General features: G+C 36.3%; 1 protein-coding gene across 2 annotated transcripts in view; it reads right to left on the minus strand.

Annotated features, from left to right (window-relative positions):
• Positions 1-6,472: 6,472 nt before the first annotated feature.
• Positions 6,473-20,086, minus strand: part of LRP12 (LDL receptor related protein 12) — an 86,205-nt gene continuing 72,591 nt past the window's right edge. For both annotated transcript variants that reach the window (XM_003365614.5, XM_001494687.6), the window contains 4 exons: positions 17,244-17,446; positions 14,642-15,743; positions 12,926-13,058; positions 6,473-8,754 (listed from right to left, as the gene is read on the minus strand). In XM_003365614.5, the coding sequence (XP_003365662.1) occupies positions 7,888-8,754; positions 12,926-13,058; positions 14,642-15,743; positions 17,244-17,446 (2,305 nt within the window). In that variant the 3' untranslated portion in view covers positions 6,473-7,887. The remainder of the gene's footprint in view (positions 8,755-12,925; positions 13,059-14,641; positions 15,744-17,243; positions 17,447-20,086) is intronic.

Consider the following 20,086-nt stretch of genomic DNA (forward strand, 5'->3'; position numbering starts at 1 on the left):
TTCTGCATAGTTTAAAAAAATTTTTTTCCTTTGTTTAATCCTTACAGTAACCCCTAAGGATAGGTGTTATCCCATTTTCCAGATGAGACAACAAGGCTTAGTGAGATCAAGTGATTTATTCAGCTATAAGAGTCTTCAAGTGGTGGAGCCAGGATTCACACTGTGATGTGTCTGACTCCAAAGCGCACCCTTTTCCATCTCACTCTTATTTCTCCTAAGTAAAGCTTCTGTGTCGCTTTTAGGAGGATGTTAAACTTTTTTGGGCTTGAGCCTCCCTCCAGCACATAGGAAAATCCATTCAAATTGACATCTCAGTATCTTTACTTGAAATCACTCAGTAAATTCTTTTCAAAAGCTATTTCATTATCAATAAACCACGTGTGCCCTAGGTTAGCATTGGGTGACTTAGTCTTGTAATGTTCCAGCACTGGTTTCCAAATTTTATGAATTCTCAAAGCCCTTTGTTCAAATGAAATCTTATAGGAAAGTCCAAGAAATGAAGAGAGTTGCTGTTGGAAGAGAGCAGGATGAGCAGTTTATTGATAACCCGAACCATCAACTGCAGCTACATGAAGTACTTAACCGTCAGTCTTCTAACTGGTTTATATACATTGTATCTTTTAATCCTGCAAACCACTGTTGTTATTCCCAATTTAAGGGCCGCTCATTGAGTTAGGAATGTATTACTCTGTGGCTGAGAAGTCGTCTACAGTTGCTTCACGTAACCAGTAGAGGTAGCCACACGGAGGCTGGTGCAGCTGCTCAGGGATATCAGGCTTTTTTCTCTTCCTTTCCCCAAACCTTTAAAATGAGGCCCCTCTGCTCCTGGATATTGGGTATGCAAGTCGCAGTGTTTGCTACAATGAGGGATCTAAGTGGTCTGAAAATCACGAGGTTCTAGGAGTCCTGTAAGCACCTCTTTCCAGATTCAGTCCCTATGGTGATTTCCTCGGGACTCCGGCTCAGCAGGATCCTGTCTCCTCGGTCTTGGAATTCCCTTCAACTCATCACAGTCGGGCTGCTAAAGTTTCTTCTCCCTTTTCTTGCTCCCATTTTGACTTTTATTCTAGGTTGTAACTCATTTCCACGATCCCAGGGCAAGTGCCTGCACTCAGAAGCACTTGGAGTAAGCACTCCTTCAGGATCTTCAGAATCCACGACTCTTTTTGGACTTTTCACATACAATATCTCATTTAATTCAAGCTTCAGAGATGTGTTCTGTTTAACGTTCAGACAATGGCAATAATAGCAAACACACAGCACTTCCTATAAGCCAGGCACTGCTCTAAGTGTTTTACGTGTATTAACTTATTTAATCCTCCAACAGTCCTATCATCCCTGTTTACAGATGAAGAACTGAAGTACAGAGTGATTAAGTGACTTGCTGAAGATCACATGCTAGTAAGGAGCAGGAGAGGATTAAAACCCAGGTAATTTGTTTTCAGATTTTTACCATGTTGCCTCTAATAAACTTAAAAATAAAACTTTTATAGGTTATATCATGTTGAAAGTGAAGTTATTTCAAATATAGTTGAAAAGTAACCAATTAACATTTACCAACTGCTAAATATGTTTACTTAAAATTGCATCAATGCTATGATTTCTGACTCAAATAATATGCTAAGGCAAATTGTTTTATAATAATTTGTAATAAACAAATATAAGATATGCACAATTAACATACTTGACATATGACAAGGAGCTGAGTTAATTTGATATCATTTTAGCAAATGAGTTTCTTACTGGTACTGTAAAACTGTTTTTCTGCTTAAAATATTACTACCTGCAATTTAGTGACTCTTTTCTATCAAGTACTGTGTGCTGTGATAGATTATAGATGTCACTAATTCTTCGCTATATTTACTCTTGAGAGTGCATTCTATTTCTCTTTCTACTCAATCTGGGTTGGCCTCAATGATTTCTTTGACCAAGAGAACATGGCAGAAGTGATGTTCTGGGCCTTCTGAGACTAGGTTGTAAGAAGCCTTGCAGCTTCTGCAGAAGTGTCTTGGGATTCTCACTCCTGGGCCCCAGATCCCATACTGTAAGGAAACACAAGCGCCACAGAGAGGCCCAGATGGAGAGGTTCCCAGGCTCCTGGTGAAGCTTCCAGCTTGCAGCCAGCACAGACTTGCCAAGCACACAGGTGAGCTCTTTTGGGAGTATATTCTCCAGCCCCAGGAGATGCCAAGAGTAGGATGAGCTGATTCACTGAGCTCTGCCCAAATTACTGATTTGTGAGCAAACTGAATGACCGTGGTTGCTTTAAGCATAAAGTTTAGAAGTTTATTACACAGCAATAGATGACCAGAACACGTGCTATGGCCTTTACAAATGTTTTAATTTATTCCTCTCAATAATTTTATAAGGTAGCTATTATTATCCTTACTTTAAGATGAGGAAGCTGAGGCTCAGTGAGTTTGCATAATAATCCAGGTCTGTTGGCTCCAATGTGATGGCTATTTCTCTTGATTGATATCACTTCACTTTATGATCCATCTCATTCACAAGACAACTGTTGAGTCAGACATGACTGACAGTCAAGTCAATTCTTAGTTTTGCCCTTATTGGCTGTATGCCCTTAGGTAAATAGAAGTAAGATATGGTTTCCATTTCATAGGACTGAAGATTCCAAAGATACATATAAAGGACTTGGTAGATGGTAGGCACTCAACAATGAGTAAATATTATTTGCTTTGAGAATTCTTTCCTGAGATGAAAAAGTAGCTAGTGGTAAGGACTCTCAGAAATGGTTGTGATAGTGTGAACATGGCGTACCTCACATTTAGGGTCAGGTATGTGTTGAAATGCCCAAAGAATTTCCTGACTTTTTAAAGAAAAAATCCTGTGAACATAACATAATGATAAACTCTGTATAGGTGTATTGGCCTATTTACACAGCATATATTAAGTACAGATTTCTTTGAAGTTGAGGACATTCCTGATTCATCATCTATGTATGTTGCTTCCTCAATTTTAAAGATTCCTTCCAGCTCTAAAGTTCTGTGAATTTTACTTTGCCTTATTCTACCTCCTTGAATGTGGACTACCTTAGGAAAAATTGCAATCAGCCAACTTTCAACCCATGCCAATATCCACATGCAATTTGTAGTCTGTATGCTATTCCTGAACAAGATATTCTGAGAACTGACCTTTCCCTCTACTGCCTGCTTCTATCAATTTTTAAACAGACATCCTCTTGAGTAAAACAGGTCCTATCAAGTTGCTATCTCTTCTCCCTCAGAATTCAGGGGAAAGGGTGTAAGCAATGACCAAACAGTTTGAATGGAGAGCAGCGGTAAGGTACACTGCTGTCAACGCCACTGGCTCTGCAGCAGGTACTCAATAAATACCTAAAATATTGAATCTCCTCTTTTGCCTTTATCCCTTTAACCTGTCTTACGCATTTATTTCTACTAACAGTGGATGATGGTGGTAAGCAGCAGTAGCAACTAAACCCACAACAGCTTGTAGAAAGACTCCCCTTCATGCTGTGCTATATTCTCAGTTCCAACCTATGGCAGCTCAGGCAGGGGCTGCCGGCCCACAGAGCCCTTCTCAGCCCAGCCCCTTTTGTTTCTCTTCTCTTCCACACTAATACGAGAGCTCTGACAGACTGACAGGACAAGACAAAGCGCCGTGGAGAAGATCTAAATGATGCAGGATAAATCTGAGTAATATCTACTAAAATCTGTATCCTGTAAACAGAGAATACACTTTTTTTAAGGTGCTCCTCAAACATTTCAAAAATTGAAGAAAGACAATAAACTCCCCAAATCAGATATAATACACATAACGTTCTCTGATCTTGATGCCATAAAAATAAAAATTAATAAAAGAAGCAGAAAACAAAACTACTGACCATACCAAAAATCCCATTATCTGGGGGGAAAAAACAGCAAAGAAAAGAAAAACGGAAAAAGCCTTCTTTTATATAACTTTTGGATTAAAGAGGAAATAAAAACAGAAATATCAGAACACCTAGAATATAAAAGTAATGGCAACACTAATATATCTAAGTTACTCAGCTTAAGCAGTGCTCAGAATTAAGCCCACACCTTAAATCTCACATTAATAACTAAGAAAAAATAAAAATGAATGAATTAAGTGCTAACTCAAGGAGTTAGGGGAAAAAGCCAACAAAATAAACTAAGGTAAGCAAGAAGTAGGAAATTTATTAAGGTGAAAATCAATTGGAAAACAAAAATAACGAATATAGAGACATTCAAAGCATACCACTTTGGGGGAAACAAAAGAAAGATAATAAAAAATAGGTCAACAGTGAGCTATCTTAATTGAGAAAATAAGGGAGCAAGTATAATACATAATAAGAGGAAAAGAGCTATTTGCACAGAAGAGAAGAAGATAATTTTGTTGAACTCTAGGCAAATAAATCTGAAAACCTGGATGAAATGGATGATTTACGATCCCAGCTAAGATATAAAACTACACAGACCAATTACCCTAAAAGATACCAACAAAGCTGTCAAAGAGCTACTTGCCAAACATCCACCAGACTCAGGTAACTCCACTGAAATTTTAAGGAACAGAAAATTCCAATGCTATTTAAACTGCTCCAGAGCATAGGAAAGGGAGGAAGTTTCTAAATTCACCAGCATAAAATTACTAACAAAACTGCTTAAGGATAGCACACACACACAAAAACTATAGACTAATCTCACTGATGAATACAGATGCAAGTATCCTAAATAAAGTATGAAACATAACCTAGCAATATTAAAAGAATAATACACATGGCCAAGTAGAATTTATTTCAGGAATGCAAGGATGGTTCAAAATTACAAAAACATATTAACAAAATCCATCATATTAAAAGATCAAAGGAGAAAAATCATATGATCATCTCCATAGATAATAAAAAAGCATGTGATAAAATTCAACATGCATTCTTAATTAAAACTTTTAAAAAAATAGGGATCAACAGATACTCCTTAACATGACAATGTATCTGTCTCAACTCAGTTCATTACAGCCAATACATTTAACATTATTCCAGAAGTACTAGACAATGCAATTAAGACATAAAGAGGTATGCAAATTGGAAGACATAAGTGTGTATCTGGAAAATACAAAGGAATTAACTGAAACTCTATTACAAATTATAAGAAAATGGGAGTGTGGTAGTTGGGTAAGAAGATTAACATAAATAAATCATTAGCCTGCATATACACTAAAATCAGACTAGATTACAGAAAGTACTTCCTTAAGAATAGCAACAAAAATCATGAAATTCCTAAGAATATACTCTTGAAAAATATACAATCTCTGTAAAGTAAAATGTAAAATGTGTCTGAAGGAAACAAGACTTGAACAAATGGAAACCCTTTTTAGATAGGGCACCATGATTTAGACAGAAGCTTTAACATGATAATGATGTCAAATTTCCCGAGGTCAACCTATAAACTGCCCCCCAAAAAGTACTAATAGATGTGTTTTGTGAAACTCAGTAAGTTGATTCTAAAGTTCAAACAGAAAAATAACTAAGAATATTTGAACATTTAAAAATTATAGTTATTTAAACAGTGACTGGAGAAAAAAAGGCAGATAATTGAAGAAAATAAGAGTCTAGAAACATATCCAAATAATATGGGAATTTACAATATGATAAAAGGGTCATTTTCAATAGTAAGGAAAGGACAGATTATGTAATAAACAGCTTTAGGGAAACTAGGTAAATTACCTGGGAAAAAGACTATAGCCTTAAATTCAGCATAGACAAATGATCTAAATGTAAAAAATCAAATATAGAAATATCCAATTTTACTTTTAATATTCAAACTCTGATACATTTTTTTCCCTTGAAGAAAGATGCAGAAAAAGTATACATGGAATGTTACAATTTGCATTACTATATATGGCATTTATATGTATGGATACATCTATGTATCCATATGGTATCTCTTCAGGGATGCACAAGCATCTGGTATTGGTATCTGTCTCTTTGAAAGGAAACTAAAAGCTGAGCATCAGGGGTAGGAGAGACTTACTTTTCCCTGTTTGACCCAGAAAGGATGTATCTGTTAATTTAAAAAAAAGAAATTAAAAAACATGCCAGAAAACAAAACCAAAAAACCCATATATGATAGTATATTATTAGAAGGACTTATTTTTAATTTGGTAACCCAAATCTGCTGGTAGAATATTCTATAGCAGTTTGAAATGTATCTGAAAATAATATAAAAAGAGAACTGATTGAGTTACTGTATTTACAAGGTATATCAATTAAGAGGAAGTTTTCTCAAAAGCAAAATAATATTCAGGTCCTTAAGAATTTTTACCCTTGAGTACTGGTATAAGCTACTACTTTACTATAAAGTAATTAAGGAACAATAACTGCCTTTAATTTTTCTTCTAGACATAATTGCATATTTTGTGACCTGAATTTGTATATACACCAAAAGGAAAGAAAAATAAAGAACAATTTTGACTTAAAAAGTACCTCAAGACAATATAAAAAAAGTCATTTTAATTTTTGATACATATTAAAACATTTCAGTCAGTTCTTCCTGACAGCATAACACGACAAATACACAAGACCTCAAACATGCTTTAAAAGGACATTCAGCAAAGGATTTAAAATTTAATAAATAGCAATAATCACACACAAATACATTTTTCATACTCAATCATTAAGCTAGTAAAACAGACAGCTAAAGAATAAATAAACAGGAATTGACAAATAAAAAAATGCAGGTTTTGCAACTCTTACTTAAAAAGGGGGGGTGATCTGAATGACTTCTTAATTTGCTTTTCAACATGTAGCATGATCGCCCCCACGAATAAAATATATTGAAAAAAATCACTTTCTTACAACAATGCAGTCTTTAAATACAACAAATAAATACGAAACCAGCGAAGCAATTTCAAGTTGTAATAAAAATGCCCCCCATCCCCCCCAAAAAGCTATGGAAATATATAGTCATTATGATAGCAAATAATAGTATTTAAAGTGATAGTGCTTGTGCACTAAACTCATCTGAGACCTTGATACGACTTTAGTGCAAATCCCTAGGGTCCAACACAAGCATAGCCCTGCATCAGGGAAAGACATTAGCAGTTGGAACTTATCTTGTACAATTTTTGTACATATTTTATAAAGTTCAAGATTTAATGCATAGTAGAATATCTTCATCTGCTTAATTCTGTCCCTAAATAGAGATGAAAAAAGAAACGATTTGGGATTTTACCATTTGGTTTGTACCATATTAGAGTATTAAAGTCAACATTAGAAAATCTATAAAAGTTTTGTTTTTGCCATTAATTTATCTAACTCTATCTAAATTTCACATCACATGTTAAACATAAGAGAAAAGTCTCTAGACAAAGTTTCTTTCCCTTTGACAAGCTCATATTATGATGAAATCCAATAATATTTAGACAAATGTTATACAAATAAAAACATACATGAGTATAAGGGTTTTTTTTGTATATTAACAACTTTAACATCTAGTATATTAAGTTACAAGATGTACTGGCAAAAGCATAAAGCTTCAATTAAAAGAAGGTATTATTTTGTACAAACAAATGTTTTAACATAAGATAGGATAAACGGACAGTCAAATGAATTTCAGCAGCCATATTTCTACCGTGAACTACAGTACCAGGATAAAAACAATTAGAAACAAACGGAAGAACGTTACTGAACAATATGAATACATAATGCATTTTCAGATGCTAAAATAGTAAACTCTAAAGTTCATAGAGTTAGAAGTTGTTTAATTTAACCATGCAGGCTAACATATAATAATAAGAAATCACCCTGCATCTTTTTTCTTTTTAAATTAAAACTAGTTTAATTTTAAAGTTACAAAACAATGAATGGATATTGCTCCAACTTGTATACAACCTCCCTTATGTGATTCGTACCTAACAAAGTAACAAAGCCTCATCATCACTCGTTTCATTTTTCAATGTTGCTTCTAAGCAAGTGTCCGGTATCTGGGCAGTGTGGACAATACCACAGCGCTCACAGGGGCCATCTCGACTACTTGGCCTTACTCCTGGGTTTGTTGCACTGTATGGTTGTCTAAACCCTTGCCCTTGATCTGAGGCAAGATCAAGAAGAGGTCTAGAGCAGTCATTCACATCAAAGTCTGAAGCTCCATCAGAAACTGGAATTAGCATTTCGACATCATCATCTTCTTCTCTTCCATTTACCCCATTATCAAGTTGTCTCAAAGGGCTCTGGTTCTGGTTTACAGAGCTTGATCGCCCTAATGTAAAACGTACCCAACGCAGCCCCTGAGTCATACGACTTAGTGCACTTGTGAGCTGGTGACGTGCTGGACTCACACTTGGGGGTTCCACACTTGTCACATCCCTTCCATTATCTGTGTGACCACCTCGGGTACTCTGAGTTGAAGAACTTCCACTTGCTCCCACTGTTGCTTCTACCGCCGTTATGGGAGGGACTTTTTGGGGCAAAGGAGCTGCAACACCACCAGATGCTCCTGCTGTATCTCTTCTTTCATTTTCTGTGTCTGTGTCGTCAGACTCCACAGAAAACAAACTTCTGTGAGTATGACTTCTTTCAGGTTCTCTGTTGGTACTCTGACTAGGGCCAACCTCATCTCCATCCGCTGAGACCAAAGCCAGCGACCCTGAATGTCGTGATCTTGCAAAATTAAAAATACGGTTCCAAATGTTGCTGGATCTGCCTGCCATAGGAAGCCTGATTGAAGTAAATCCAAGCTGGGATCGTACAGCTAGCCTCAGGTTTTCCAAAACAGAAGCCTACAAAAATAAGAAAACATCTTAAGAGAGCTAACAACCAAGTATTAAGATGGAAAACATCTTTCCATTAAGAATGCATTGTGGCTAAAAATTCTACTACCCATTGTTAGGGTCTATGAAGGATGAATTAAATTCTCTCATCTACAGAGGCTCACCCCACTACAGAATCTAATCTGTAACCTGAACCACTGCTCACTGTGTTTAAGATTTTCTTGACGCTTCCTGTTATATATGCAACTTTATTTTATTTATGTTTTTTAAAGATTGGTACCTAACAACTGTTGCCACTCTTTTTTTTTTTCTGCTTTTTTCTCCCCAAATCCCTCTCGTACATAGTTGTATATTTTAGTTGTGGGTCCTTCTAATTGTGGCATGTGGGACACCACCTCAGCATGGCCTGATGAGCGGTGCTATGTCCACACCCAGGATCCGAAACAGGGAAACCCTGGGCCACCGAAGCAGAGCGTGCAAACTTAACCACTCAGCCATGGGGCTGGCCCCAATATATGCAACTTTAAAATGATATTTAATGTCAATTATAATAGCTATTTTATTTCAAAACTTCACATAGAGGTGTACCAGAGCTGGAAAATAAAATTATTTGATACTGCTTTAGCTAGGAAGGTAGAAGAATCTCTACCATAATTCACTAAACGACCTAAAGGAGTGTGACAACTAGGCTCTTTATCTGGTGTTTTTTGTTTGTTTAAACACAGAACAAGTTAGACTTGATTTACAAGGTAGAGACTTTCCAAAACGTGAAAATTATATTTCACAGTTTATCTCAGGGATTTGCTGAATGAATGAATACTGAGGATTTATTTATATTATCATAAATAAAGGAATTAATACATTTGTAATACTAAGAACAGGAAACTAACAAGCCAAAGAAATTAATGTGGTTATAGCACTACACAATAGTATCTGAGACATGTGGATTCCTTCCCAATCTTTAAAGATTAAGTTTTATTTTCTACAGCTTAGTGTTAAGCATAAATTATCATATCCTCATTCTTTGAAAATTGGTGATTTTTAATTAGTGCATATGGGAGGTGAACTATATTGCCCAACTGAAAGAAAATTCTACTCTTTTTTTATAGATGAAAGAATTTACGGATCATTTTAAAAATGTACATTTTTTATGTAAAACAGTCTTTAAGCTCCATCTAGTGGTTATAAAAAGGAGTATTCATACTTGGAACAGACACAGCTTTCATCAATCTGGCATTTAGTATTTAAATGACAGTATTTCCAGGAAACAATGGTGACTTGATACACTCCCTTTCAAATGATGGTACAGTTTCCCTCTGCCAAAAGGAACGGCTCTTGCCTTTCCCCTCACAGACAAAAAGAGGGGAAGAGAATAAGGATGATACCATAGTGTTATGTTCTCCATCTCTCTCGTGACTGGTATTGAATCTATTTGTGATTTCCATATAGGTGTTTTGAACATAATCCATGGAATATAATTCACAGAAAGCTAAGAAGCTACTATCACAGGAATATTTCATAGTCCATCTTTGGTATAGCACAGATTGCCAGTAAGAAATCTGGATGTTAGCACACATAGATGTGCTATACAAATGAGTAAGATTTTTCACCAGTTAAGCAATACCCAACTATAAATTAAAAAAAAAAGTGGTTCACATCGCTATGAACTTCTCCATAGATCTGGTCCTCGCCATTTAGCATGCAGGCTCTGAGGCTTGTGTGAGCAGTTACTACAGCCAGCAAGGCACAAACGGCTCTTCAGATAGCCTTCCCTTTCACGCAGCTCCCATCCATCAAGATCCACAATGCCTTCAGCACACTTTACTGCTGACTTTCACGTGACAGTGTTACAGTCTGTCACAGTGAGGCGAAGCTCTCTACTTAGCTCAAAGTCTGTTTAACTAAAGGACCACCATTTTAACAGTAGATGGTACAAGGGGATCTCATGAATGTTTTAGGAGTAATTTCATATACTTCTTCAGTTTATGAAGCAAAAGCAAGTATCCTTTAGAAAGCATTTCTATTTTGAATGAGATGGTAATTTAGAAGATTATTTTTCTTTTTAAAAACGGCTATGGAAATTTGATAATCTGTTACCAGAAGTTTCAAATTTGAGTTTAATCTTATTAACTGAATAAAATTTAGTTCATCAATCATAAACATATTTTATCTTAAAACTTTGTTGAAGAATAATTCCATCACAAGGGCAAATTGTAACCCTAGAGAATGGTGTAGTATGTAATAAAGATCTAAACCTTACCCTAAGTGAGGTCTGACCTTTGCCTCTTGCTCTGGGATGTGATCGCCGTCCTTGGAATGTCATCTCTGACAGAGGTGTCAATGCCCGGAGCTTAGGCCAGCCAGACAGTAACAGTGTGTTTCAGGTGGAGGCTCTGAGCCACACCAACAATGTGATGTAGGCTGGGGGCTTTGGGTCAGCATTATCAGTCAGTCTCTGGAGGGGCTAGAGACTGAGAGCAGCCACAGGTGCAATTAATCATGCTTACGTCATGGTGCCCGAGTCAAAACTCTGGACACTGAGTCTTGGGTGAGCTTTCCTTGCTGGCAATATTCTGTGCATACTGTCACACAGCTGTGTTGAGAGAGTGACACTGTCCTGAGTTTACAGGGAGAAGACAACTGGAAAGTCCATGTTTGGTACCTTCCGGAACCCTGTCCTACTGTCTCTTCCTTTGGCTGATTTAACCCGTGTCTTTTCCCTGCAGTAAAAGGTAACTATGAGTATAAGAGCTTTCAATGAGTTTTGAGTCCTTCTAGTGAATCATCAAAACTTAGGATGGTTTTGGGAACCCCTGAACTTGCAATTGGTGTTAGAAGTGAGGGCTGTCATGTGTGGCCTGTGCTCCCTCTAACCTCAAGATTGGCTAAACTCTTGAAGGTAGCCTCAAGGTACAGGGGTGGTGGGTGGTAGATGGTGGAGTGGGTGAATGGAATTAACCGTCATCTGAATTCCTGCCTAAAAAGAAATCTTCCCCATGGCCAGGCCAATAATATACAGAAGCCACAATGTAGGTTTTTTCTATTTTGCATATAAAATTCCAAACAGTGGAACTTCTCAATTATTTATTTATTAGCAAATTACACCCAGAGAAATGTTTTACAACTAGGAATTCTCACCAAAGATTTCCTAAAAGACTCAAATAAGGCAACAGACTGTAATCAGAAATCTCATTTACTGAAAAAGAAATGTTCTTCCATTTTGAACAGAATTAAATCACTGTTTATCAACTTTTCTTAATTCTTCTACTGGGAACAATTTTTATAAATGTTTCTGGATGAATTTACATTTTTAATGTATAAACTCAACACCCTTATAAACCCTGGCACAATTCTAAGCATTAAAAAAGAAATCTAAAAAAATCGCTAACAGAAATTTAAAGAATTGAGAAACATTAATAAAGAATGAATGACTATTTAAAGAAAATGGTATGAATTCTTAAACACTGTAAAATTCAGCTGAAAAAGTTTTCTCCTAAGTCTGGTGAAAATGTTAACTTCATTTCAACTACTTTTACTTATAACTAGTTAATCTAGCATGTTACTAACATAGTACTAGCATATTAATTTTAGTACACATTCTTAAATCTTCTAAATGTTCAGTTCAAGTAGAAAATTTGCCAAACTTTACTTTTCAATTTCAATGCATTAAATTATCCTAAACAGTAAAATGCTTAAGAATCACATAACCAAATTGGAAGAATGAAAAATATACCATTTTTTTTTTTAAAGATTGGCACCTGCACTAACATCTGTTGCCAATCTTTTTTGATTTTTTCTTTTTCTTCCCAAAGCCCCCCAGTACATAGCTGTATATTCTAGTTGTGAGTGCCTGCGGCTGTGCTATATGGGACGCTGCCTCAACATGACATCCTGATGAGCGGTGCCATGTCTGTGCCCAGGATCCGAACTGGCAGAACCCTGGGCCGCTGAATTGGAGCGTGCGAACTTCACTTGGCCACAGGGCCGGCCCCAGTATACTTTTCTATTTTGTAATATTTGTTAAAATACAACGAAACAATTGTAATTTCAAATCTTCCATATATTTAATCCTTGACTTGACTGCAAAAATTCTGACACAGTCAAGGGTGCTTTACCATACATACAAGTATAGATTTCATTTTAAGAGGAACTGAAACAGAAGTCATAAACTGCAACATACCTGATTAGGGGAACAAACGGGAAAATCTTCAACTGGTGGAATTAAACCCTGAGCAATCAATTGTCCATAAGAGGGAGGGGCTTCTCTTCTTAACAGTTCTGCTTCCACTCTTGACAACTGCGTTTCAAATGATCTTTGAGAGGAAATGGGGATAAAAAGGGTTAAAAAAAAGGCAAGCCAAAATATTATTTTTTTTATTACCAACAACTAAAACAATCTGAATTTTAATATAGGTGATCATTTTTAAAGCCTAGTCAACCAACATTTACCAAATATCTATTCTACCCTTAGACACTGAGAATACACAGATGAAGCAGACAGTCTGTCCTCATGGGGCTTTACACTAGGAGCCTGGATCTCTTAAGTTTTAATAAATTAGAAATCCCTGTAAAAGGTAAAGGTATTAGATCTTTAAATTCCTAAGAATATAGGGAGCTCGAGACTGTAGGTCAAAGTATCTGAATGCTCTTAGAAGACACACAAAGTGTCATGAAGTCCAACACTTATTTTTCAGATAAGGAAAAGAGTGAAATGAGTCACCATACACCTTCTGGAATCTGAACTCAAGACCTCTAACTCTTCATTGTGCTTTCATGTTGCATGTCGTAAAAAGTTTTCCGGCCATTTATACTCATCCAAAGAAAAGCAGCAGCATGCTTACTGTGATACTGTGTGTGTGTGCTTCCACTCTTAGCTGTCTGGTTCCTGAAGTACTCTGTTGAATCGATTGTTTCTAACACTTCTGGGGCTGGGAGGTTCACTGTCTCCACAACAGCCTAGGAGGCCCTTTCCCATCAACTTATCCTAGGTCAGTCTATCCTCCACCACATGGAAGACAACTCTCACTGAAGGTCACCCTTTAACGTGTAACCATTTCTTACTTAACTGAGAACTCTGACACCTGGCTTTCACTGAGTCCACAACATGACACTAGTCCTGTGGTTCCAGTCTTATCTCCTATCAGTCCTTCATATGTGTCGTAGGCTCTAGACAAATAGAACTATGTATTATAATAGAACTCAGAGAGTATTTAGTCTCCAAGCAATGCTGGGCATTCCTACTTCTCTGTATTTTCCTAGGCTATTTTTTTCAACTACAATAACTTTTCCTATCTACATTCCACTCAGAGATTTCAAATGGCACCTCTTCAATCAAAGTCGTTCCACCTCCTCCTCCCAACAGATTAGGTATATTTTGACTTTTATACTATTTTGTTTTATAGCTCTTACAACACTGATATTTTCTGTCATCTAGTTCCACCCACCAATTCCTTCCTTCTAGCTGTAAACTGCCTGTGAGATTATGCCTTACTCATTTTTCTATTCCTCTGTAGTGTTTTGAACATAGTAGGTTCTCAAAATATCTGCAATTGTTTAATTAATATTTATAAAAACTCAGGTTAAAAAACTACAACTGAGAGCTGTGGCTTACAAAATTCCTATAAAGCAGATTAATCTGAAATTAGGAACTGGTAAATATAGATTGGCTTTTCTCACATCATAACTGTAAGTATTTATTTATTTTTTAATGTGTTTAAGCCTTTTGAGTTGTAGGCTTTTAACAGTAATTTTATAAATCATAAACAACATTTATGTATTTCTAAAACAATATAAAACAAAAATACACTGCTAATCACATTAAAGTACTTGTTGCAAATATTTGGGTCATGTTTTTATCGTGGAGAGCATAACCACGTAGTTTTGTCTTGATACTGACCTTCGTTCAAACATTCTCAGAGAATAAAGCTTACAGGTACATCCCAATGCAATGACCAGCAAGAGGCCACAGATAAGGCTCCCTATGACGGCCGCAGTTATGACTCTGGTAGGCACAATCACCGGGCAATTCTCCTCATCGCTGCCGTCACCGCAGTCATCCTGAGAATCACACACCCAGCTTTCAAACACACAACGATTGTTTTTACAATGAAAATTTCCTGGCTGGCAAAAAAAGCAGTTTTTTTCATCTGAGCCATTTGGGCAATGGTTCTGGTAGTTGCAGCGATCAGAACGAGGATAACAGACACCGTTTCGGGAACATGGAAATTCTTCCTTTTGGCACATGGTACAATTGATTTCGTCCCTTCCATTTGGGCAATGCCAATACCCATCACAACGCTGCTGCTCAGTATAACACCCCCAGTTACCGCCACAGGGTATTTCCCACGGCAAACAGAAGCCATCTACTTGGTAAGTAGCATTAAACCCCCTTGCAGCGTTCACTTTATCGGCACAAAAATGTACCCTTATCTGTCCAGAAGAAGAAACAACGGTAAGAGGTGCATGAGAATCAAAAGCAGTTAACACACGCAAAAGCTTGTGTGGATTCTCCTCTAATCCATCGTATATTTTGACATAATCACCATAACCAGTACCATCCAGTTTAAAGTCAGTGAAGCGTAGAATAACTTTACGATGATCACCAGTGTCTATCAACCATGTGCAATTGCTTCCAGGAGGATAAAAGTCTGGATAATTGGGAGAATTAAAAGTACCGTAAAAATATTTTAACCACTGCCCACAAGTTGGCACATCACAGTCTATCTCATCCCCTAGGTCGAGGCAGTCAATGTTCCCATCACATTTTAAAGATTCGGGGAGGCAAGTGTAAACTTTGGTAAACCGGGACAGACACTGGAACTGGTTGTAAGCACAGGGCTGAAAAGAAGCAGATGTTGGAGGAGCTTCTCTGGCACAGATCTCTTCATCGGAACTATCTCCACATTCATCCATGTTATTACATTTCCAGGCTTCTGGTATACACTTCCCATTACCACAACGAAACTGATCACAGGCACAGTTTGGTTCCTCAGATTTCCCTGGGAGGACATGGGGAGGAGGCAGATGGAGAGGGAAGGAGGAAAAAACATATCCTTTAAAAAGATATATAATGGCAAGTGATATTTTTGTAATAAATGTTGATTAAGCCCAAGTGATAGGGGCTTAAAAGATCTTGTTTTAAAAAATAGGTTCAGTTCTAAAGGCAAATTAACATTGGCTCACTACTCAACAATTCAATTTATTAAACAAGTATGATTTGTTCCATGAAGATCTTTGCAGTCAGATCTAAAGGGACCAATTCTGTTTTTGCAGAGAGCTATTTTACTGCAGAACACCTAGTAAAATGACGTAAGATATATGAGCCAATGAGCATATACTGCCTAAGAATTTTAAATAATCTATTCTGTAAACATCATTAGAATAGTAGACATTTTGAAATGAAGAAAAATTCATCCACAATAATCACCTTTTCAAATCCACTTTTTTCATATTCTTTTCTAGCTGTTGTTTACATATACAATATTTTGCTATGTATAATTCATAGCATATTTTGCAAGCCCACTACTTAGAGTCAAATATTTGCTAAGATTATCATAAGGTTAACTTTATACTGTTCATAACATTTCCTGTAATCCTAACACAGTACTTCCATATAAAAATTCCTATTGTTTTAACACAACTGCAAAATATTGCATGAATCTGAGCTAAAGGTATAAATTTATTCATCAAAATAGTAGGGAGAAGGAGAGAGAAAAAAACTGAAATCCTTATAGAATTCTAATTATCTTAGTGTACCATCTAAATATATAACAATAACCAGGGGAAAAAACCAAACCTTAGGTCCCTACAGTGCCCAAACTGACAGTGTTGGCCAATGTTTACTTCTCCATTAATGACTTACTTATTGGTAAATGGGTGACAGAAAATATGCTTCAGAAGCAAAATAAATATTGTAAAGACTGTGTTTTTAAGAAAAAAGAAAAAGCAGCATGTATCCTAAAGGAGACCATGTAATTTCAGAAGATGTAAAATGATTTTCAGCAAAAAGCATACATAACTCTAATGCTCTGAATTATTTACATTTATATGATCTAGTCACTCTTTGAATAAAGTTTAAGAAAAGCAAAAGAAGACTTCTGAAACTATAAACTATGAAAGCAAAATTAGTTATGCCTTTTTCTGAAGGTGTAAAGACAATGCTAATTTATACTTTATAAAAAAATACATTCTGAAGTAACTTTCAGGATATGGGTAAGCACTTGAGGGAGAAAAAATTACACGTAAAGTAAACATATTTAAAATATTTTAAAAGACAGTTGACCTTAGTTTATAAAATTAATCACTGGGATTATACAAAACACCTTTTCAAGACCCAGCTCTAGGGCACCTGAACCTTTAGCTTTTAATTCCTCAATCTCAGGGGCCTTAAGGACTTAGTTACAATTAAATGGACATTGTTAGAAGACTAGCCCGAAGTGACTGAGCACTTAATACTCCAGAATTCTGTCCAGTATTTTCCTTCTTATTTAAAAACACACCTGAAAAATACGACAGTCTGAAACCCTTTCTAGAGATACTGTCATCGGAATGGAACCTGATCCAGATGTGGTCTTGTGAAGAAATATATGGTGGTGGAATTGTGGAACCACAAGCTCTGTAACTTTCAATATTCTTGTATGTTTCTATCGTCAACCAGTCCAAACTGCATCTTCTGGATCCTTGAATATCAAAATCCTGAAAACTACAAATAAGAAGTCAGAAAAGGCTTAATAAGTAATTTTGGAAAAAATTTCATAATAATACAACATAGCTGAGGATTTTATTATAAGCCTCCATATAGTCATTGATTCTCCTGGGTTCTCCAAGCATACAGCCATATCATCAGCACATAAGAACACTGTTGCTATGTTCCTAATATTTACATCTCTTTCCCAGATTACAGAATAATACTTCATAAATAACACCAGATTCCAAAATGGTGCTAAAAAAAGGTGATAGTTGGCATCTTCTTTCTTTCTCTTCTCTGTGTGTTTGTGTTTAGGAATGACCCTTCTAATTCAGAACATCCTAAACTGTTCTGTGTGAAGCAGAAACACTACTCGCTAACCTGATGAACTGAAGCACACACAGAGAAAGTCAGCCTTCTGCCAGATTAGACTGTTTCATCTGCTTGCTAAATGAAAAGTCTATAGCTTGCTTTTTCATGAGAGCAAACAGCACAAATCTCAGCAAAATTAAAAAATTTAAAATGAACAAAAAATTTTTTCAGTGAAAAGTCCCCAAATTTGGGAATACTTTTTTTACACAAATTACTTTATAGCCAAACATTATCTTGTAGATCATAAAATATGGGCATGAATAAAGGGCAATAAAGTCAAATAAATAAAAGCACCTATAAAATTAGCCACTGCTATGAAAAAGAGAAACCAAAACATCATTTTCCAGTAACATGTCTCACCAAAAAGAGAAGATCTGACTTTATGTCCTTGCCTCTGCCTTAAACGAAGTGATTATCTAAACGAAGTTAATTATCTAAGGATTATTAAATCAGGGTATTTCCTCTTTAAACATTCTGAATAACGATAACAAAGGCTGACAATTTGATTGTTTCCAGTTTTTCACCGTTATGAACAATGCTTTAAAGAATCCTTATACATGTATCTCTCTATATACACATGAGCAACTATTTCTTTAGGACAAATTTTTCTACAAGTATAATTGCTAGGTCAAAAGACACAATTCTACTTTAAATTTGACAGACACAGAGAAATTCACCAATTCACAATTCCACCAAGTGTGTATGAAAGTACCTTATATCCCACAACTCTGGCAAAAGTGATATCCCATTTTTAAAAAAATTTTTGCCAATTAGGTGGGAAAAACAGATTTATCATTGTGCTATTTTGCATATCCTTATTTACTGAGACTGAAACACTTTTCCCTATTTTTATTAGCTATTTCTATTTCTTTTCTTGTGAATTGTCTTGCTACATCCTTCATCTGTTAAGAGTTTTTCTTAGTCATTTAAGAGCTCTTTACGGTGTATAACCACAAACCTGTTTGGGGGCATGTCTGTTCTACGTGCACACACCCACACTCTCTCCAGTAGATGATGTCGTCAGTCTTTGTATGTAATTTTAGTCATTAGTGGGCGTGAAATGGCATCTCTCTCTCTGGTTTTATGTGCACTTCTCTGAAGACTAATGATGTTTAACACCTTTTCACATGTTTATTGGCCATTCTTAGATCTTCTGCAAAGTGTCCAAGTCTTCTGCCCATTTCTTAAATAATAAAAATTCTTATTATACTCTGGATTCAAGTCCTTTTTTTGATATGTGTATTGCTAATATTTTCTTCTAGTCTGTAGATTGCCTTTTCATTTTCTTAAGGGTATCTTTTAATGAGCAGAAGTTTTCAATTTTAGTTCTGATGAAGTTTAATGTATCATTTTTTCCTTTACGTTCAGTGCTTTTAGTGTCCTAAGATACCTTTGCCCACTCCAAGATCCAAAAAATAAAGTAACAATGTTTTCTTCTAATATTTTAGAGCTTTAACTTTTACGTTCACACCTAGGATTTATCTTGAATTAATTTTTGTGTGTTCTCAGGGATAGGTCGACATTCTTATACTAATGTTCATTCTATCATGCAGTTAAATTACTGTCTGATCACCCTGAACTTGTGGAGGTTTGGTTTTACACTTTGTTAGTGAGTTTGGTTCAGCTTTGCTCTAAGTCTTAGATGAACTCTTAATTTTAAGACATTGTCTTTACTTACAAAGTATGACATTTCTGGGATTTCAATAAAAATCCCAAGTTATTTACCAATCCCCTAAACTTAGCAAGTTTCAAACTCCAAACTCTGTCTCCCCTGTGATGGACGGGATTCCAACTCCAAACTCTGCCTCACCTGCAGTGCAGAGCCGCTGAAGTCCTTGCACAGCTTATCCTACCGGGTTCCTTGGAGTCTCTTTAAGCATGCACAGTTCGGGGGTCGGCCAAGGATTTGAGAAGGATTTTATGTGCAGACATAACGGCTTCCTACTCTGCGGCTCTCTCCTTTCCAGGATTTGCCTTTTCAATTTTCAGCCACTCCGACAGCCTCAACTCCATCCTCTGACACCACCAGTCGAGAAGACTGTGGTGACCTGCTTGAGCTCTAGTCACTCCATTCCGCACAGACTGGGGAGCACACAGGAGACAAACATATCTCACCCAGCGTGGTTCTCTTCTTTCAAGGGGGGAATTCCCTCCAGTTTCGGCCAGCTTTTAATTAGTCTCCAGTGCTCTCAAATAGTTTTTTAAAAAAATTTTATCCAAACTTGATAAGTGTTGTGTATGGGAGGGCTAGTTGGAGTCAAGCTAGAGAATCCTTTACCATAC

This window comes from Equus caballus, chromosome 9, assembly GCF_041296265.1.
Source record: "Equus caballus isolate H_3958 breed thoroughbred chromosome 9, TB-T2T, whole genome shotgun sequence".
Lineage (NCBI taxonomy): Eukaryota > Metazoa > Chordata > Mammalia > Perissodactyla > Equidae > Equus > Equus caballus.